The following is a 22,449-nucleotide window of genomic DNA, read 5'->3' as shown; positions in this document are numbered from 1 at the left end:
CACCCCTCCAAAAGGAAGAGACCCCCTCAAAACACATACACAGTATTTGACTCAACAACCAGACTCACAATCTAGTATTAAATATTGTTACTGAAACAAATATAAATCATGGTATTTAATGATGTGCGCTATTATTTGGCATAATATTTATATATATTTTAAAGTGATCATCTTTGTCTATTTTTGACCTGGGTTTAATATTCCCCTCTGACAAAACAACTGGCCCCAGTTTAGCCCCCTCAGTAAAAGTGGTCTGGAACCGCCACTGTTTAAGAATATATCAAAATATGTTCTTCTGGTCAAACGAAATTGCATTGACTTCATAATTAGTAACTAAATATAGTTCCAGTTGGATAATTATTTAAAAGAATTGGCAGTTAGCAGAGTTCAAGAATTGTTTGTTTATAGGTAATGCTACCTCCGCGTGGAAATTACAGACTCCACTTCCACTAAGATAAACTACTACACAAAGTGACTGAAGGTTCACATCTTAAATTGCTACTGAATTATAATGAGAGCTCAATTACAAAAAATCAAAATGTGAGTTTCTTAATGATCTACTTTTACAAAATAAACAATCATAATGCTTTTCCAGACTGTTTTTTCACTGACCTCCTAAAATGAAGATCTTCCAAAAAACCCCTCTGGGTTTTTTCATTAAATGCTGTATTGCCTGCTTCATAGAGAGTCTAACTTGTTGATTTAATACACCTTAATTATATTTGAACTTTATTTTCTAACCTTACATAAACTCATTCCAACTGCTTGCTCAGTGGATTCAGTGAAGCTTAATGTGTGTACTCAATGTTTACTTAAGTGTTTCTTCTTCACTAGAGGATGTAACCTTGGCCAATGAAATAAGGCTCATCACATGCTATGCACTTTGGATTTTCTCTATAAAGATGCCAAGAATGGAGACAGATTGAAAACCCTTCCACTCTTTCCCAGATGTGAACCTTCTTATTCTTAAAAAAAGGCAGAATATTTGTAGACTCAAAGGGTAATTTGCACGTTTATAAGGCACAAGTTATTAGCTCTCTGAATGATTACATTTTCTGTTTTCATTTGTAATAGTTTAATTGAAGTTTTCTTTCTTCACACTGCAGAAAGGCTGATTCAGTGTGAGCCCCCTTACATCGTTTTTGTGCCTCTATCTCACTCCTCCTTGCTTATCTCCTCTCTCCTATTCAACCGTCAGCCTTCAATCCTGTCAGCCCCCCTCCTGTTTAATTCCCCTTATCCCCTCTCTCTTTCATTCCCTCTGCCTTTATTTCACCCCTCCCTCCCTCCCTCCGTTGTCACTAAGCTGAAGGAGGGAACTGAGAGCAAAGTATGTGGAGTCCCTCCCAAACACTCCAGTGCTGCTTACTGGGGATCTGCCTCTCCACAGGCAGGCAGACACTTCTCATCTGTGATCTGCTGCAGACAGAGAAAGTTGGATTTGATCAGAGATACATAGTGCAAGACTGGCAGGCTATTAAACACAGAGAGATACAGGAGAGGAAGAGGAGATAGTAAAGAAGGGAAGAGGAGGGGGGGGGAATGTGTCCAGAGCTGTAAAGTGTTGAGAGGGAAGGCAGCAGAGGAGTGTGGGCTGGGTTACACTGGTACTTAAAAGACGGTCACTTTGCCTCCTGTGCATTTCACCAGCAGGCAGGCTTGGAGGGCTGAGAGGGGGAGACTTGAAGAAGCGCATGAGACAACAGCTCCAGGGGAAAGGTGCACTCTCACTTCATCGGAGCAAGTGTATTTTTAGCTTCTAACTATTCCTCTTTTAAAGGGTTTTTCTTGCACTCTGTCTGTGGTGGAAGCTCACCATGGGCACCGGCTTGCACACGTATGTGTGGACTGCGGTTCTGCTTGTGCCAGTGTTTGGACTCTCTGTGGCTCTGCCGGAAAGCTGGATACCAGGGAACTACGAAAACACCAAAGAGAGTGCGTTAAAGTTCCTGAGCGACTACAACACCACTGCAGAGCAGGTGTTATTCCTCAGTGTGTCTGCCAGCTGGAACTACAACACCAACATCACCGACCACAACTCACAGCTTCAGGTAGGAGTCTTGATCTCGTTCTCTCACGCTGGTATGAAATTTGGCTCCTTTGCTGGAACCTTCTCGTCCAAATTCCTGCCTGGTCAGGGTCGTGAATTGAGGATCTGAGCCCTGCTTGACTTGGAGATCACCCCTATTCATCCCTCTCCAGAATGACATGCTCAGTTTCCTCCCAGCGCAGCCAACTCAGCTTGTGTTTTACTGGAAATCCAAAATAGATCCCGACACCTGCCGCGCAAACGTCTACAAGTTTTGAATACATTTCTATGGGGTCTTGTGCACTATTATGTTGGCTGTTGGTTTAACCGTCTGTTGCATTATATTTTCTGCTTAAGAAGTTTCTGTATGTGCTGCAGGAGGTGCTGCAGGATGCAGTATTTCACACACTTATAGTCTTTTACACATCACCTTTGCAGGCTATGGGACGTTAGTTTGATAGTTTAAAAGGCTGCCATGGTTTGACAGTCTCATATCAACGTATGCTTGAAATGCATTTGCATGTCAGTAAAGACAAGGTCGAGAGTATACCAGCTATAAAAGCAGGAGAAAAGCACAGTCAGGCAGAAAGTGAAATGCTGCAGGAGCTGATGAAACTGCAGAGGTGTGACCTTCCTTCAGGCAAGACAACAAAGTCATGCTCATAGATTCTGCAAACATACAAACTACGTCAGTCATATTCAAATTCATGAGTGCAGAGCTCGTATTTTTCCCCCCATGTGTGCTTGGACAGCTGTCACAACGGGATTTCAGTACACTATCCAGGCGATCCTCAACAATTGAACAGGTGTAGCCCCCCCTCCACCCTACACCAGTGTCAGCCAGGGTCAGGCTTCAGAATGTGCTATGCTCCCCGGAAAGGATGAAGCAGGATTGTAGCTGCCATGTATGAGTTTGATTTTTTTGTCCTGGGTGGGATCAAAGTGGATCAGGGCTCTGAGCTGCATCTGATGTGGCAGTTAAGAGGGGAGCGGGGAGATCCAGCCTGACAGAGAAATGCTTAAATGATGATGTTCAAATCATTCAGACAATGGATTAAATTAAAACGTGCACTCTGCTCATGGCAACAGATACTCACTCTTTCTCCTTTGCAGCCTCAGAGGTGAGGGTGATTGGTTCACATCTAAACATGGAGAGTATAGAAGAATAACTATCAGAATAATACACTGTTCTAAACCTGAATTGTTTGGTGGATGGGTGTGGATGGATATTAATGACTCATGTCCTTTGACATTGACAACTGCCTCCATGTGTCACAATCCAGGAATCCAGTTTCTGTGTGAGAAACATGTAATTACAAGTGTGAGAACTTGAAATACCAAAAGTCAATTTTTGGAAGCGTTTTGTTACCAAGACAGAAGAACTACACCATGCCTCCTTACAAATTGTAACACTGATAGCAGCTTGTGTAACACAAAGAGAGGGCAAGATAATGAGCAGAAAAAAATAAGTCTTATCTTTACTGTCTCTCTGTGGTGGAGAATGTGATTATCTGAGTGTTGGCAGGCATGGAAAAAAAACACGATTGAGAAAAAGACAGAGATTGAGAGGAAGAGCACAAAGGTCGGAGTTAATACTTCAACTCGCTGTCACCTGCTTTCCCTCAAGAAAGCCTGTTATTTCAGTGAAGGCTGTGAGAAAGACAGATAAGGGAAGGCTTTAATGAAAACACAACTGGAGGGAAGCTACTGTGCTGTCAGACTTTACAGGATGTGTTATGAACAACTGGTGAGCTGTGCACTAGATTGTTGCTCAATGTGTCTCCAGATACAGTCTATTTTTTTTTTTAAGTCTGACCAATCAGGATGATGCATTTTTAACCTCAAAATGACAGAAATAAAAGTGTTGCAACAATAAAACAGATTTTTCCCCAGGCAAATACAATATTTGAGTTACAGTACAGGTGATACAAAGTAGTGTAAGCATACATTATGTGTCATTTTAAATAGGAGCAAATCAACGAGAAGCACATCTACTATCCATTCAATTTCCAAGCATAGCCCTGACCCCATCCATTCTATCAGGGCTGTTATTATACACTGAAGGTGTGTAGTGTGTCCATGACCTTCCAGCGTGCCATAAAGAAAATCTCCTGACACCCATTGAGGCCATATGTAAGCATGTGTATAAGAGACAAAGACATTTCTTTATTTTTTTATATATATCATCCCCTGCCCTGTCCTCGCTACTTTTTATTGTTCCCAGAGGAAAGATGTGGTGTTTCAGCTGTCAGTGAAGAGACCAGGTAACAGATCATGTTATAGGTATATCAATTTTAAAACAAGAGTGTGCAGACATGCTAGCAGCTCTATCATGAGGCTCTGCTGCTCACGGCCTATAGTCAGTGTAAAACATGAACAAAAGCCGCTTTCACACACGCACTCCTGAAAATGTCTAAAAACAGACAGAAGACAAACCTTCCTGAAATCTCCCGTTGAAATGAGATCGCGGAGTACAACATACCGGCAAATAGAAAACATAATTAAGCAGTTTCATTCCATGCATGGAGATCACAGCGGTTGAGTGATATAAAAGTTTTTTTTATTTTTTTTTTATTTTTTATTAGGTGCAATAGAGTACTGGTGACATATACATAACAAATGAGGCACAAAAAAAACAAACAGCCAAAGGTCAGGACAACAACTTCAAAATACAGTAAAAAAAATAAAACAAATAAAGACAGCAAAATACTAAGACATCAATAGACACACATCAGACTACAACCAGCAAATACATTACAAAACTATATCAAATACCTAAGAAAGGATACAAGAAGTGAAAGAAGCGATAGAGAGAAAGAGAGAAGGGGAGGGAGAGAAGGTGCTTTATATGTGATATAAAAGTTATCACCCCCTCTGACTTGTTTGTTTGAGTTTTCCTGAATATTTCCTGCAGCTTTCTTACAATGGCTCAACCCCACTTCATGCAGACAATTCACCTGGCAAGAAAATTTTGGAGGGAGAACTTCAGTAGAACTTCATCTACTTGCATTCACACATACGGCTTATCCTAAATTTTGTGATTTAAAAAAAACAACAACATCTGTAGACTCAATGACGTCTCCCATTGATTTCTGAAGAGGCTTTATGAAACTTAATGATTGCATATGGGAAATGCTGACTCGACCTAACTTCAGGGCCGATCAGGAAGCAGGCATAAAACGGTAGAATTGAGACAGGTTTAATTAGTTGCTGAAACACAGACATCTCACTTGTCTTGCTCATCAAGCATATTCCAAATTATGACCAAAAACACGTAACAAAGCTGTCAGGAGAGGGATTAGCTAAAGCTGGTTAACAGTGAAAATGCTTCAGTCTATCAATGGGCTCTAATGGGGATACCCTGGTTTTTGGAGCGAACTTCAAGTGGACAATCGAGGAACTGCAGTTTTTTTTGTACCTCTGCAATAGTTTCATTTTCAGTGGCTACTGCCTGGGTCAGCTATAAGAAAAGTAAACCAACGTACAGGTGGCATTACAAGTTTGACTTTACAATGTTGTTATATTAAGATATAATAGTATATTATAGTAATGCAGAGAACATTTATTGAGACTGAGACTGGACATAAGAAGTCGACATAGTCTCCGACTTTCAAAAGTGAAGCCAATGCAGATATTCCTGTCAGATTTAAGAGTAATGAATCAATTCATCATTATTAATGACCTCCCCCTACTCTGCTCTGTAGGTTCAAGCATCCCTTGATGAGCAGGCCTTCTCCTCAGCATGGGGTGAAAAGGCCAAGGTCTTCACTGAGCCCATTCTGAACACTCTCACTCCTAGTGACAAGAAACTGATAGAGAAGATTAAGATCCTGGGTGCTGCCAATCTTCCCCAGAATGAGAGAGAGGAGGTTTGTCACTGCTTATATTTTCTACTGGGAAACTTGTATTCATGTTTTTGGATTTTCTGAGCACAAATCACAGACTTCTCTGTTTCTGTTTCCAGTATAACACCATTCTCAGCACCATGGACAACATTTATTCCACTGCCAAGGTGCATCCACAGCCAAACGTTAGCTGGAGCCTGGAACCTCGTGAGTACATCCAGTCAAACAGAAGGCCCTCAAAATGCATGAACTCTCACATACAAATGTTTAGGAGTCACTTAAAAAGAGCAGGAAAGGAGAAACGCTGAGGAATATGAAACAAACAGCGACGTGGAGGCGGGAAGCTTAGAAAAAAGTGCTTCAGATCTTATCATCAGTTTGGAAAGAAACAGGATGGGCAAATGACTTCAGAGGGCTCTCCAAAGGAAGTGTAATGGATGTGCCCATGAGTGTTGAGTTAAAAGCTATAGAAACAGCATGCTTGTGTTTCAACGCTGTTGTGAACAATGGCTCTGTGTTTTGTTTGCAACAACTGCCAAAACTAGTTGTGAGAAACGCCTGTGAAGAAATACAGAGTACAACCAGAGAGCAAAAATTTATTATTTCTATTTAAAATGATCATGCTTGAACATAAGCAAGCTAATTTTACTGCCGTCAGGGTGTAGATGTTTGGTTTCTTTGAGTCTAAGGTGGAGTACGGTCATTCAAAGTGTGTGGTTCATCTCTTCACAAAAACATGGTGCCATTATAACAACAAACAGTCTCTTTTCCACCCTTAAAGCCATCCTCTGTCTTCACCTTTATTTCCCATTTTGAAGATAAATGTTGTTTGAAAAGAGGGTTAGAGTATCAAGGAGTCACCGTAACTCAAAGCTAATCTCTTGTTTGTGCCCGTTCTGGATTTATCCTGTCAAGAGAGCATAAAGTCATCAAAACATCAATACATCTTGATTAGTTTAGTTGCACATTTTTTGAAAGAAGAGTCAAACAGAAAAATAAAACACATGTGCAGGTGTGGTAGAAACCCATGAGGGCTTTATCTCTAAACCTCACCTTAAGAGATTAAACAAAGTTAAAATAAAATACAGTAAAAATAACAAAGTAAGAATATTTACTATCACAAATAAAATGTACCCAATTGAAAATTGTTTTAGGGAAAGGGATTAGGTACAGTGGGAGGCCTTCACTCTTTTCACAGTGATTGAGGGTGTGTTGTGTTTTTTTATAAAAGATCTCACAGAAATCATGGCTAACTCCAGGAGCTACAAGAGGCTGCTGTACGCGTGGGAGGGCTGGCACAATGCGTCAGGTGTTCCTCTGAAGAAGTATTACCCAAAGTTTGTGCAGCTCAGCAACAAAGCATCTCAAGCTGATGGTAAGAAACTCCACATGACCTTAACAGCACGTTTATAATGCTAAAAGAAATGCTAAAGAACATGCCATGTTTTTTCTGTTTAGGATTTGCAGACACGGGAGCTGACTGGCGCTCTTGGTATGAGACTGAGACCTTCGAGCAGGATTTAGAGGGACTCTACAGAACCATTGAACCGCTCTACCAGAACCTGCACGCCTTTGTGCGCCGCCAGCTCTACAACCAGTACGGCCCAAAATACATCAACCTTAAAGGACCTATTCCAGCTCACCTGCTAGGTACAACATAATGTTTGTTATGCTGTGAGCAAACACAATCTGTTGGTTAAACCGATAATATTTGTTGCTGATGGGGCGCTGGTGGATCAGTGGTTAGTGCGTGCGCCCCATGTATGGAGGCTGTGGTCCTCCAAGCGGGCGGCCCAGGTTCAAATCCAACCTGTGGCTCCTTTCCTGCATGTCATTCCCTACTCTCTCTCTCTCTCCCTGATTTATGACTCTATCCACTGTCCTATCTCTCGAATGAAGGCACAAAAATCCCAAAAATGAATCTTATAAAAAAAAATGTTTCTGATGGGACTGTAGGTAAAACTGTTTGTTCTGAGGAAGATAACGTTATCTAGTTTTTATGTCTCACAGAGGCTGCAGAGATTTACATGTGAAGGCAAAGAGGGTCTGTAGTTTCTCAATGCCAAACAATTGTCTTCTAACCAATTGTCTTGCAAAGTTACCTCAAAGTTGAGTTACGTCATGAAAAAATAAATCTGTGATGACGCGCACTGTGGAGGCATTTTAACAAGAAGTGAGGAAGCCGGGCTCGGATCCTCAAGTCTTTACTTAAGAGGAAAATCGGTTTTCAAAGGTCAGTTTTCAGAACATGAATCCCTTTATTATATTCTGTACAAAAATCATCTTCTTTATAATCTGCATTATTACATGCAACAGAACTATTGGTTACTTCAAAGTTTATTATAAATTGATCTTTTAATATAAATAAAGAATTGGGTACAGAAGCATTTTATTGATTTGATATTTTTAGTTGACATCATAAAGTAACATCCAGCCTAAATCTCTGATATGGCTTTCACTTTTTATGTCATTGCTCAGTGATTTATTTTAATCTGCTTAATTTACATTTTCTGTGATGGAATCTGTTGTTTGCTGCTGTGCCACAGTTATAACATCCTTACAAGCGGAGGTAATAAATGATATGGTATTTAAGAAAATATCAACAAATAAAACCACAGTGTTTTTTTTTTCATGCATAAGGTGAACATTTTGTTCGACAATCTTACAGAATGTAACTTGCCACATACCCCCAACCCATGCCAGTGATTTTCTTACCGTCCCCTCACATTAACTGCCTTTGCCATAAAGTCTTGGAAAGCGATCATAGATTTAATCACTCCTGTGGGCTGATCTCATTACTGTGAATGAGGCATTTCCTACGCTGCCTCCGAGCAGAGTATCTCATAACAAGAATTGTTGCTTAAGTGTGTTTTCTTCCTCACCCTCAGGAAATATGTGGGCCCAGACCTGGAACAATATTTATGGTATGATGATCCCATTTCCCGACAAACCTAACATAGACGTGACGGATGAAATGGTCAAACAAGTGAGTATGTTGCGAAAGACTATGGAAAGAAAAATCGTACTTCAGGTCATGCTAGCACAAATTGTTAGCCAAACACATCAGAAATCTCAGAAATCAAATTACTCAGTTCTTAGGTGATATAGTTTTATCTAAAAAGTTGACTTCTGATCTCTGGGATTGTTCCCCTTCGACAGGGCTATGATGCCAACCGCATGTTTCGTGTGGCCGAGGAGTTCTTCACCTCTTTGGGTTTGAAGGAGATGCCTGAGGAGTTCTGGAACAACTCCATGTTGGTGAAACCTGAAGGTCGAGAGGTTGTGTGTCACGCGTCTGCCTGGGACTTTTACAACCGCAAAGACTTCAGGTAAAATGCATTAATTCAATTACAAGTGGGCTATTAAGTGAAGTGTAGTTATACTGTCTTCATCGCAAAATGAATGAACATTTATTTACTTTAGATTTGAAAGAGACAGTGTTACACCTAAAGTTATGAGGGTGGAAAGGAAATAATCTTCAGAAAAGGTAAAGGGGTAATAATGGATTTGAAGTGTCTAAAAATGTAAAATCCTGGTTTGCGGTTTTTGTTTTGGATTTTGAACATTTCAAAAAATCAGAGAATCAAAAAAGACCAAGTATTTTGAGTTTTCTGTTGTATCTTTCATCACAAGAAGTTCACTGATTTACAAAGTCTGTATATAGCTGATTGCATCGCATGAACAGTGTATGACTTCTAGGGTTTTTTAAATTGGTTTTATTGGAAGTTTATTGGCTATTATGTGTATACAATGAATACATATTATATTTAAAAATGTGAATTGAACCTTAAAGGGAAAGCTTTAGTTTCATGGTTAATGACAAATATGTTATTCTGCATGACTCAACTCATATTAGTTTTAGTGTGCACTGTATTTAGAGTGTTTTTACCTCACTAGTTGCTAATGTCGGTGTTTAAACTTGAAGATACAAAATCATTAATGAATGATATTGCTGTTTTATCTCCAAGGATCAAGCAGTGCACCACAGTGACGATGGAGCAGCTCTTCACCGTGCACCATGAGATGGGTCACGTCGAGTATTACCTGCAGTATAAAGACCAGCCCGTGGGCTACCGTCGCGGAGCTAACCCCGGTTTCCATGAAGCTATTGGCGATGTTTTGTCTCTGTCTGTTTCCACACCAAAACATCTGAACACCATTAATCTGCTGAAAAACGTGACCTCTGACATCGGTAAGGAGATGGACAACATGCCACCTAAATATCCTCACACAAAAGCAATAAGATGAATCATTCATCCTCAAATGTTAAAAAGAGTTGAACACCCTGTCTTCCTCCAGAAACTGACACCAACTACCTGTTAAAGATGGCTCTGGAAAAGATAGCCTTCCTTCCCTTTGGTTACCTGATTGATCAGTGGAGATGGGGTGTGTTCAGTGGACGAACACCTCCAGAGCGCTACAACGCAGACTGGTGGTACCTCAGGTAGGCTATGGGTTATTTTAAAAGAGGAGGTTACAATTTTCAGGAAAAATGTGTTAAAACTTCTTACTGAGAGTTAGATCGGAAAAATGGATACCACTCTCATGTCTCTAAAGTAAATATGAAGGAACATCAAATAGCAGGTTAGCTTACTTAAGCACCACAATTGGAAACAAATAGCTAATGTCTTGGTTGTTTGATCTGTAAAAAAATAACATAGTGAAACAACATGACAGGGCGAGGTCTTACAACTACTTGACTTGGCTACTGTGGTGGCCGGACTATAAAATATGCTTAGACATAAGCCTGACAGCTGTCAAGCCCGATGTTCAGAAGTTGGTATCAGAGGGAAAATGTACTTTCTTATTCAAGTATTTCAGCCTTGGGTTTTATTTTTATGTTTATTGTTTAATCAACCACAATAATTTATATTCTGGGGGCCCGAATGGTTAGCTTTGGGGAGCCTGATGTGGCCCACAGGCCGGCAGTTGATGATCACTTTTTTTTACAGGGTTTCATTGTCTCACAAGCGTTATGCTGAATGCCTTCATTTTTTGCTATCTGTGTCAAGCTGCAAAACAATCTGTGATTTCTGCAATTTGACATCAAAATAGGGTTTAAGCTAGTTGTTTTCTAGCTTCTAGCTTTTTTAAGCTAAACTAATCAGCTTACAATAGTCAATTATTTGACGTGTTGAGAAAATCAATCGCATGAGATAATGGATTTTTTTTTGTGCACTTGTGCACAAAGGAACATGTAGTGAACAAAAATTCACATATTAGAATGTAAGTTGATGCGCCAACGTACATTTACTAATTTACACACTATACATTTTTGAACATTATTATTGGATATAAGTCTAAGATTCACATGATTTGTTGGCTCCATTTTTGTTTCCAACATTTGATTAATACTAGCTAGTCAGTGCTCCACAATGTTCTACAGCTAGCTAACATTGTCAGTTCATTGTTAGATATTGATAGGTAGTTTATAGCAGGTACAAACATTGATATCGATATAGCAATATATCATTGTGATACGATTATCAAATGGCTTGTGAAAATATCAATAACTTAATAAAAAAATGTTATATATATTATATAATCTAAATAGATTTCCCTGTCCCTCGAGGCTAATGTGAACAGAGGTTAATTTGCCTATGAAGAAGTTGACAGTGGTGTAATGCTGGACAGCAGTGTTAAGAAGTTAAAGGGTGGCGTGTGAGAAGAGCGGAAAGTGACACCTAATTGCAGTGAATAAACCCTTTCAAGCTCTGGCCAAAAACAATGTAATAATATATTAATGATAAGTAAAACAGATAAACAATGAAATCTACGTTATCCTTAAGGTTCCTGCAGCTTTGTGTGGAAGCTTCTTTTAGACTTATCACTGTTAGCTAACTATTTCATATTGTCACTTTGTTTAAATATTTATGAGGCCGTTATAGCTTCTTCTAACTGAACAAATACACTGAAACCTTGTGAGAATGAGCAACAACAGATAAAGTCCAGCTGCTCTGTAGTAACGGCAGAAGACTGAGGTTGGGTCATACTCACTGGTTTTCATACTGAAGTGTATTTTTGTGATCTGATGAGTTCCTGGAAAAAGAGCACACATACCCAGGCTGATTAACTCAAAAACTCATGACTGTGTTATGTAACCCATGTTCTCAATCTGTCTCTTATTTCCTTTTAAAGGACAAAATATCAAGGCATCAGCGCACCCACCAGGCGTTCAGAGGAGCACTTTGATGCTGGGGCAAAATACCACATCCCTGGAAACACACCTTACATCAGGTAGCATCCTGTCCCAGCACCAATAAACCATGTACTACACACAGAAGAGATAAAGACATCACTTCTAGTTATTTCACAACATGTCTTTTTCAATGCTTGGTTAAAACTTACAGAACAAAGACATACAGTTTTATATTATCATAGAACTTGCCCATGTTCTATTTTAGAGCACAATATCACATGTGCCTGTATTCATGTATTAATGCACCAGGGAAATAAGTGAATAATGTAAATTGTATGACCATGCAAGAATGGCCGGTGAGCTGGGAATTACAGTATTTCATGCTGTAACCTGGACTGAATTAGAGGGTCTGGATGTGATTTTAACAATAAGATAACCCTATAATAACAGGAAACAAAGACAGGAGGCTCCATAAGAAAAACCTCTGACCTCAGATGTTTTGATAACTTAAAGATGTGAGAACTGACCAAAAAGTACGATACAATTTTTCATTTTGACATTTGAATTTGTTGTGTAAATGTAATTCACAAAAGAGATGACAAAGCATGTATTCATCCCCCTGCAGGTATTTCGTCAGCTTCATCCTGCAATTCCAGCTTCACGAAAAACTGTGCGAGGCAGCCAATCACACCGGTCCTCTGCACACATGTGACATCTACCGATCTGCAGAAGCAGGGGCCATTTTGGAGTATGTGATTTGTTTACAAAGGGCATGAATACTGGTTTATATGATGAAGCAGTGAAGGTGATCTATTGGCTTCATCTTCTATTCTCTAGGAAAATCCTCCAGTCCGGCTCCTCCAAACCTTGGCCTGAAGTGCTCAATGACACCATTGGCACCAACAAGTTGGACGCCAACTCACTGATGAAATACTTTGACCCAATCATCCAGTGGCTGGTGAAGCAAAATGTGAAGGAGACCTTGGGATGGCCTGACTTTAACTGGGTACCACCCATCCCTGAGGGCTACCCTGAGGATATCGGTAAGCTGTTTGCTCAAATTAATAAAACTTAAGACCAGAATAACAAGGATGAAATCAATACACATTACGGGAAAATACAATAAGCCTGAAAATAATCAGAAAATGAAAGAAAAGCACAATAAAAAACATTAGAGCCACCTCTGCATTTGAATAAATAAGCATGTTAGAAAGAGAAGACAGGTTATTATTTTTAATTATTTTATTTTATTTTATTGTGATAAGGTGAACAAGTACAAAACAAAAATGTGCACATAGACATGACAATTAAAGCAGCGGCAAATAAACAAAAACAGGCAAAACAGAAATAAACAAAACAAAATCAAAGTCCGCAAAACATTAGCAAAGACAAATACAATTAAAGTAGATATAATAAAAGTCAAGTAGTAAGTTGAGGTAGTGTATAAGAAACATGTGAATGTGTGTGTGGCAGTGTAATGCATTAAAGTGAGTGGCTGAGTGGGAAGTAGCAAGAAAAAATAAACAGAAACAAATTTGAAGATAATTGAGAGGAAAAGAAAATAATTTTTTTTTTAAAAAGAGAGAAAAAAAGAGAAGACAGGTTAAACACTGGAGATACATCTATACAATTGTGCAGAAAGAACTAGATCAGGTGAATTGTTTTATTTTGCAGTCTTGCAGTCTGATTAAAGACTTCCTCTGGATGCACACAGATATTACTGTTTTCTTTATATCCAAATCAGCCTGTTTGCACATTTGAATTCCAGGTGCGATGGTCTTTGTCAGACTTCATAATCTATCGAATATATCCTTCATTCCTTGATTTCAGCTGATGTGTTTTTTTTATTACTCAGACAAGAATACAGATGAGCTTGATGCAAAGGCATTTCTGAACGAGTTCAACAGCACGGCTGAGGTTGTGTGGAACGCCTACACTGAGGCTTCCTGGAAGTACAACACGGACATAAACGAGGCCAATAAGCAGGCCATGGTGAGACCCGGACAGATCTACTTTGATTTAACGCTGTCAAGCATTTTGTCATGTTACATTGATATTATGAATTAGGTCAGGGAATCATTAAAGTGATTGCCTAATCGAAATGTGTTTACAAATCAATAACTGATTAAGTGACTCTTTAACTCATCTATGCAGGGCTACCTTATTACCTATGTACCGATTTTTGACCATCCGTCTAATCACATGGCTTCCTCTGACACACAATGTAAAAAGACAGTAATGTAAACCTTTTCATTACTCATCTTAGCTCGAGAAGAACCTAGAGATGTCAACTCACACCCTGAAGTACGGACAGAGGGCCCGTCAGTACGACACCACTGACTTCCAGGACAACTCGGTCAAACGCATCGTCAAGAAACTCAGCGACATCGAGAGGGCCGCACTGCCCTCTGCACAACTGGAAGAGGTATGAGGAAAGAAGAAGATTCAGTCTGACAAATGTTTATTTAAAACAGAGCTGCTCTGAAGGCAGAAATAGTTCATTGGTTGAATTAAATCACAGTTGTCAGTTGTTCTTCAATGTGAGTGCAAGAATGCCAAAAACCAATACTCTAAAGATGAATACAAAAACTCTAAACTCACAATGTGTATTTGTCTAATTTCTAGTCAGAAATATGTCATTACACTAGATATAAACAACTTTCACCTGACAAGTCCAGATAAACACGTTATTTCACAAAAGCAAAAGAGGCCTAAATTGTTTGTAATGAGTGCAGCAAGCACTGAATAACGATATCATTTTAAGAAACCTACCAAGTTTATTTTGCTTTACAAACAATTCAAGTCTTATTTTTTGCTTTTTAGTTCTTGAAATTAGACCTTTATCCGGGCGTGCTGGACAATGTGGCTTATAGTGTAATGAGATATTTTTCAATAGAAATTAGACAAATACACTTGGTAAGTTATACATTTTTTGCACTGTAGTTTGGAGGTTATTTGGAAAGCTCAGCCACATTCTGGAAATCTGTTTCTTCTTAAAGTCAATTTTTCTAGCAAACGTTAAAGCAGGGTTTCTCAACTGGTGGGTCAGGAGTTGGGACCCTTTCAATAAGACACAGAGCTGTTTTCAGTGGGACATGAATGTGAGCCTGGAAAAAAATGATCAAAATTTCTATGAAGCGCTTTTTAAACAAGTCCAAACTGTTTACTAAATTAATCTGATTGGTTGGAAAACATCAGAAATTTGTGATTGTTCATGAGGAAGTTGGTGTTTGGCCCTGACTCCCGGGGCTAGAACCACTGTGCTAAAGTACGCCAGTTGGCACTAGGTCAGCTAACATTAAACTGCTAATGAGAGAACTGGTGGTTTGTTGCAGGATTGACTCTCACCCAGAATACACAAAGTAAGATCTAAAAAATGAACAGTATATATCCAAGAGCAACTCAGCTGCGATGTAACTCTTAAGCTCAGGGTGGGGAGCTCCAATACTGTTATGTCAGACTGTGTTCCAATACTAACACAAGACATTCTGCCAACCCCTAAAAATGTCACTGCTTCCAGGATGATCAGCTACTCAACACGAAAGGCAACGGATAACTAATAAATCCAAAGGGACATGAGCTAATTTGATGTTAAACAACATAGCCTACTTGATAACTTAATAGATAGCATTAGACAGCAGCTAATGCTAGCATTCAACTACTTCCTAGCTAACAGTAGTGTCAGCCAGAGAGTTGCTAAGAAGTGGTTTTAAATAATCTGGTCTTGTAATACTTTCAAATTGTAAGGTTCCTAGCTAGGCGCAATGTTTACAAGTGGCTACGCTAATAGCTAATAGGTCATCAAATGTCCCTCCAGATTTTCACTGTCGTTTCAGCTGCTAATCACTTTAGAAGAATTAAAATAAATTAGTTTTTTAGATTCCTACAAGTCAAATATGAATGTGTTGGAAAAGCTACACATTTTAAAATGTTTGTAACATTCTGTGGACACAAGAGGTGAAAAAACTTTTGATTTGTTTTTAAACCTGTTTTTCTACTCGAGAGGAGCAATTTCACAAGTGCCGGCTGCCATGAATATGTTTGCTTGTGTGCTTGTTTGTTTAGCCTTTTGAGAACTGTACGTGTTGTTATGAAGCAGAAGACTCCTTTTGGGCCAGACACACTCAGAACTTCAGCAAACTCAAAGCTTGTCTGCTCAGAAACATGTACTTAGTGTTACCATGGGCAATACTCAATTTGACCTTAAGGGTCACTTGTTCATGTTCATATGATTTTCCCTCCACCTGAGCACCCCATAGAAAGCTGGCATCATCATTAAACAAATACGAAATGCTTATGGTTTAAGAGTGATCTAATACTTGATGCATGCCTTTACCTTTTAGTACAACAATCTTCTATCCAACATGGAGACCAAGTACAGTGTGGCTGTGGTCTGCAGAGAAAATGGGACGTGCCATCCACTGGATCCAGGTTAGAATACAGCAGCGTGCTTAGGATAAAGAATATATGGCACTCCTAGTTCAAAGACATTAATAATACAGTTTCTGTAACTTGTGAAAAATAGTCCATTAATTGCTTGTTTTGTTACTGGTTTCAGATCTCCAGAAGATCATGGCAGAGTCCAGGGATTACGATGAATTGTTGTTTGCCTGGAAAGGATGGAGAGATGCTGCCGGCAAAGTTCTGCGCCAGGATTACAAGAGATATGTTGAACTGGCCAACAAAGCTGCCACCCTCAACGGTATGAACTTGAGGACTTGGATTTTGAATCCATCTTTAGATTCTTTCTTAGCTCGACTGCTTCTGCAAAGTTAGGTGGACTGGAGGAGGTAGGAGCAGTAACACAATTTGCCTACCAACACCCCTGGAGAATAAAGACGCAGCAGTCTAAAATGTGATTTACAGATGCTAGCTTAGGGTTCAAGCTAAGAAATAGTTTGTCAGATAAACTTCAGTGTTGATTGATGTTGTCACCTCAACGATAAGTTAGCTCTTTCCCCTGGTTTCTTGTGTTTTTGTTTAAGCAAATAAACTATCTAGCTGCATTACATTACATTACATTACAATGGTTACATTTATCTCAATCAAGATCTTTTGTTGTTGTTCTATTCTTTCTCTTTTTGCTAGCATTGGTAAAAATGTTACCTGACAGATAGCAAATCTAAATACTAAAAAGTAGTTTGCAAGTTTCCTCTTTTAATCTTAAACTAACCATTGGGGATATTTTGAAATTCAAAAAAAATCTGTTTAGTGAGAATTTGGAAATGATGGAAGTACACCTTACCGATAAATATTTTCATCCCTGGTAATGCCTGCAGGTCACACTGATAATGGGGCTTTCTGGCGCTCCCTGTATGAGACTCCAACCTTCGAGGAGGACCTGGAGACTCTGTGGAAGGAGCTGGAGCCTCTCTATCTGAATGTGCATGCCTATGTCCGCAGGGCTCTGTACAAAAAGTACGGCTCCAAGTATATCAACTTGAAGGGACCCATCCCTGCTCATCTGCTCGGTGAGTTACAAGCAGAACATTTAGTTTTCTATTTCATGAAGCTATACTGTGTGTATGCAAATATTTTAACTCTGATCATGGCTGCCTTTTGAGAGGTTGAGGCTAAAGTCTCCTCAGTCAAAATAGTCGGTGAATATTCCACTGAGGAATGTAAAGGTTTCAAACACAGTAGACCAAACTCTTCTTTTATGTGGAAGCATACCACATCAATATTCTGCCGTTGACTGCAGTTGTATTTGGATTTTAGGTGGGATTTAATTTTCTTTCAGAAGCATCAAGCGTGAGATGGCGAGTGGCAGCTTCATACAGTCACAAATCCCACTCGCTCCAACTCTGGCAGATAAGAGCTCTGTGAAGCCAGAAATAGGATGTTTGATATCTGTCTTCTGTCCACTCAGGAAACATGTGGGCACAGACGTGGTCTGGCATAATGGATCTGGCCATGCCCTACCCACATGCTACGCAGGTTGATGCCACTCCTGCCATGGTAGCACAGGTGAATAAACACATGAATGCTGTTACATAAGAGAGACCACAGCACACAGAAATACACGTGCACTCTTCCAGCACTCACCATGCTGCTTTAGAGGTCAAGGGTCAGTTTGTATATTGAAGGATAAATATAGACGCTTTTAGATGCACTTAATAAAGCAGCCATTCATTACTGACATGAAGTGTGCTCATAAATACTTTCAATGAGTTTTATCCTTCTTAGAACTTCTTCTTAGTGTTTACACTAAAGTGCAATCATCCATTTTCAAAATGTAGCTGTTTCCAAACATGAAGTATTTCATCGCCTCAAAACTATTTGCACGGTATTTCTTTGCAAATATATCCACATCTTCACTGTTGCTCTGTTTTTTTCTGTTCAGGGCTGGAATGCCACCAGAATGTTCCAGGAATCCGACAATTTCTTCACCTCGCTGGGTCTGCTGCCGATGCCAAAGGAGTTCTGGGACAAATCCATGCTGGAGAAGCCGTCTGACGGACGCCAGGTGGTGTGCCACGCGTCCGCATGGGACTTCTACAACAGGAAGGACTTCAGGTAGAAAAAACAAACTGCAGTGACGTGATGTGATGTGGCCTAGCACAAACTTTATGAAGGAACTTCAAAACTTGAGAATGAGTAAAGTAGCGATGCAGAAACTATCGTAAAGAAATGCCAAATTTTAAAAGACATCAAGGTTTTGTATTCTTTTATATTTTTTTGTTGGTCAAAACATTGGAAGTTTGCCTTCCCTGATTCAGTTCTAATTACCTGTGGATGCTTTACCATTAACAGTGTTGGTGTGATAGTGCTCTTGTTGATGGAGAAGACCATCTTTCCTCTCAATACACAGCACTAAGTAAATGTCATCCCTGCAGGGTAAAGTTGAGAAAATCAAAAAGGAAATAGTTTCAAGATGTTTGATTTGTATTGTTCTTATTTATCGTTGATGGACGGTTTGCCTGAACAACAAAAGATTTAAAAAATACATTTTCAGTAAAATGAAGTGCATGGAGGCCAGGAAGATATGATATAATATATGTTATGATGTCTGTACCTCAAGGATCAAACAGTGCACTGTGGTGACGATGGATGACCTGATCACGGTGCACCACGAGATGGGTCACGTCCAGTACTTCCTGCAGTACAAAGACCAGCCCGTGTCTTTCCGCGATGGAGCAAACCCCGGCTTCCACGAGGCTATCGGCGATGTGCTCGCCCTGTCTGTGTCCACGCCCGGACACCTGAAGAGCATCGGCCTCCTGGACAAAGTAGAAAACAATCATGGTGAGGGGGTCGAGACCACCAGTACTGTTTAGTTACATGAAAACTAGTTTCTCATGATTTCGCTGTTTTTGTACGTTCATCTAGAGAGCGAGATCAACTTCCTGATGAGCATGGCTCTCGACAAGATCGCCTTCCTGCCTTTCGGATACCTGATGGATCAGTGGAGGTGGAAGGTGTTCGACGGACGCATCCCTTCAACTGAGTACAACAAAGAATGGTGGAACCTCAGGTAAAGTTCACTTGCATTTTAAACGCTCATTTTTTGGAAAATGTAAAATGATTTTTCATATAAAGTTATTTACTGTGTAATAAAGGATGGCATTAGTTTATTATTGGTTGTTGCACTGCAGAATGAAGTACCAGGGTCTGTGTCCACCTGTGACCCGCACTGAGGATGACTTTGACCCAGGTGCAAAGTTCCACATCCCTGCTAATGTTCCCTATGTCAGGTAAATCTTCATGATTCATCAGAACAAACAGGAGAACTGATACTTTAGAAGCACAGATAAATGCCTTCACACACTCCCATGTCCCATGAAGAGATAAAAACACATCACAGCCATAATGTGCTTTATGGCTTAAAAATGATCATTCACCATTATGAGCAACTGATGTGAGTCCGTTTTGACTGTTTTTCTTGTTCCTGCTCGCTCAGCCTTGAAATAAAGAGCTTAATGAATTTCCATTAGGTACTTTGTGAGCTTCATCATCCAGTTTCAGTTCCACAAAGCTCTGTGCAAAGCTGCTGAACATCAAGGGCCTCTACATACCTGCGATATCTACAAATCCCAGAAGGCAGGGAAGCTGATGGGGTAAGTACACACAACTTCATGTCACCACTGATTCTGTTCAGACGAGCTGCTTGTCAGCAGGCAGGGCTGGCAACTGCTTGGGGGGCCCCAGGCCAATAATGGGCCCCAAACTTTAAACCCAAGCAGTGGCTCCAAATGTGCACATTTCACAGTACGAAACCTCCCTAAGAGGGCCCCATCTGACAGCACTCACTCTCATTGCACTGCTAAGCTTTACATGCATTGTTCCTGTGAAAACCTTTGTAGCCAAAGTCACAGAAGAACAAAGAGGAATTATCCAAATGGGAGCATAAAACAGAATGAGGAAAAAACAAAGCAAGACATTCGTACACATTAAGTCAAGGATAAACAAACCTCAAACACAGAATCCCCAAGAAGAACTACTCTGACACAAAGTTAGGGCAATTAAGAGGTAAAATCAAAGACAAGTATGTAAGAAAAAAACTTTAAATAATGTGCAAGCTTTGGTAAATAATGTTTTAGATTCAGAAAAAAAGTGATGTACTTATCTAAAGTATTTAAAAATAGAGGTTGGGAAGTGAAAAGAAGTATACTTCTTAATAGTCTGAAGTTCAAAGTGTGTTATTCAGTTTTGTACTTTTTTGTTCCTTAGAGAATAGACATGATTACATCGCAAACATGCAACAGCTCATTTTTTTAATTGAAGCTTTATTTGGCTAGGTCAGTTCACTGAGGTCAGAGAAAATATTTCAGTGTTTGTCCAAGAAGGCAGCTGGAAAACTGTGCAGTTAAATCCATGTGTGTTTGGATCCTCCTCTCTGACCTGCTCTCCTGTACACAGTGATGTGATGAAGCTCGGCTTCAGTAAACCTTGGCCCGAGGCGATGGCCATGATCACTGGCGAACCCAAAATGACCGCCAAGCCGCTCATGGAGTATTTCCAGCCTCTCATTAAATGGCTTGAAGAGGAGAACAAGAAGAACAACGACGTTCGCGGGTGGCCCGAGTACGACTGGAAACCTTCAAGTGCCGGTATGTCCAACACACTCATGTGAACAGAACAGAGCAAGCACTTTCATACCCCCGTAGATACACAAAAAAAAGTACACACATGTACGTAGGAAAAATGTGTGAAATTAGTTTTCCAATCTCAAAGCCAAATGTGTTTTGAACGCCTTCCCGGGAGAGAAACAGCGGTTGCAATGTCTCCACACAGAGGCATTCATGTTGTTTTTCTGCTCTGCTGAGGCTGAGGGGGGAATCAATCTGCAGCTCCTCTTGTTTTACTGATGAGATCCTGCTGAAAGGATCCGTACAGATTAGATTGATGAGATTCTCAGCAACGCAGAGAAAGAGATAGTAGGACACACAGAACACAGCCGTTGCCGCGCAGAACAAAGAGAGAAATAAGAATACAATGGAATGATGCAAAGGAAGTGACTTCATGTAGATTATGCTGTGTAAAACAGGGATAAGGTTCACCCTGCATGTCACTGTTTTGATAACTACCACATGGTGTTTTACAACACAGAAATGTTGAGTTTCAACAAAGAGCGTGTCACACTTAAGAAGCATTAAATCCCTGAGTTTCATCCAGTTACAAAGCTGCACCAGCTGCATTTCCAGACCTGTCAAAGTCCATCTTGAGAAACAAAAAAGTGAAAACAGAAAATGAGCTAATAACAGCAGTTGGCAGATTTCAGCATGTAGGAACAGTGATTTCTTCTTTAAGCAGCATTTGTGTCGTTTCCTCTGAGAGGTTTTAGTTGTTTTTAAAATGAAAAAGTGTAAAACAGTAATCTTACTTGTTTTGTATTTGTTTGCCCTACAGGTACAGGTGAACCTCCAGCTACTAAAGTGGACTTCCTGGGTATGAGTGTGAACAGCCCAGCTGCCGTAGCGGGCCAGTGGGTCCTGTTAGTCATTGGCATTGTCCTCTTGTTGGCTACCATCCTTTTGGCCTACAAATACAGGAAATCAAAAAAGCCTGAAAAGTCCATTTCCATGTCGGAGCTCAGGCATAAGGACTAGTGGACGGTGACGGCTAACTGTAGCTAACTGTAGCTAACCCAGTGCCAACTTCAATGTGAACATCAGTGTTTGTGTGTACTGTACATCTGATTCAATCTGCCCTTCTTTTTTTGGTCTGCCTCCTTATCTAGTCTTGTATATTTATTGTATACACTCTGAGTCAAATTATTTTTGCCTATGCAAAAGATTATTACACTTTTGTAATTTATTTGCAATATTTGAATGTTTAGGGAGGAAATGTTGTAAATGAATGTTTGTAAAGTCATTAATTGTGTCAAGAATCTTTGAATATTTGATTTATTTTGCATCTTTTGTTGGATCCTCTGCATTTCTACAATAAAGACATTAAACATGTATTCTGCTTTTGTGTTCGACAGAAAATGATTG

The 22,449-nt window shown here is 39.9% G+C and overlaps 1 protein-coding gene across 1 annotated transcript; it reads left to right on the top strand.

The window, feature by feature from the left end:
* Window positions 1-1,389: 1,389 nt before the first annotated feature.
* Window positions 1,390-22,416, top strand: ace (angiotensin I converting enzyme (peptidyl-dipeptidase A) 1). Its single transcript, XM_061028371.1, has 25 exons — window positions 1,390-2,051; window positions 5,734-5,898; window positions 5,994-6,081; window positions 7,106-7,249; window positions 7,333-7,524; window positions 8,763-8,860; window positions 9,034-9,203; window positions 9,843-10,066; window positions 10,174-10,318; window positions 12,013-12,111; window positions 12,639-12,761; window positions 12,851-13,056; window positions 13,869-14,005; window positions 14,280-14,438; window positions 16,357-16,444; window positions 16,572-16,715; window positions 17,293-17,484; window positions 17,883-17,980; window positions 18,357-18,529; window positions 19,035-19,258; window positions 19,343-19,487; window positions 19,609-19,707; window positions 19,948-20,070; window positions 20,873-21,063; window positions 21,863-22,416. The coding sequence occupies exons 1-25, from the start codon at window positions 1,818-1,820 to the stop codon at window positions 22,060-22,062; spliced, it is 3,861 nt and encodes a 1,286-aa protein (XP_060884354.1). The 5' UTR covers window positions 1,390-1,817; the 3' UTR covers window positions 22,063-22,416.
* The last annotated feature ends 33 nt before the right edge of the window (window positions 22,417-22,449 follow it).

This window comes from Labrus mixtus, chromosome 21 (genome assembly GCF_963584025.1).
Source record: "Labrus mixtus chromosome 21, fLabMix1.1, whole genome shotgun sequence".
NCBI lineage: Eukaryota > Metazoa > Chordata > Actinopteri > Labriformes > Labridae > Labrus > Labrus mixtus.
This window is presented reverse-complemented; position numbering and strand designations above follow the sequence as displayed.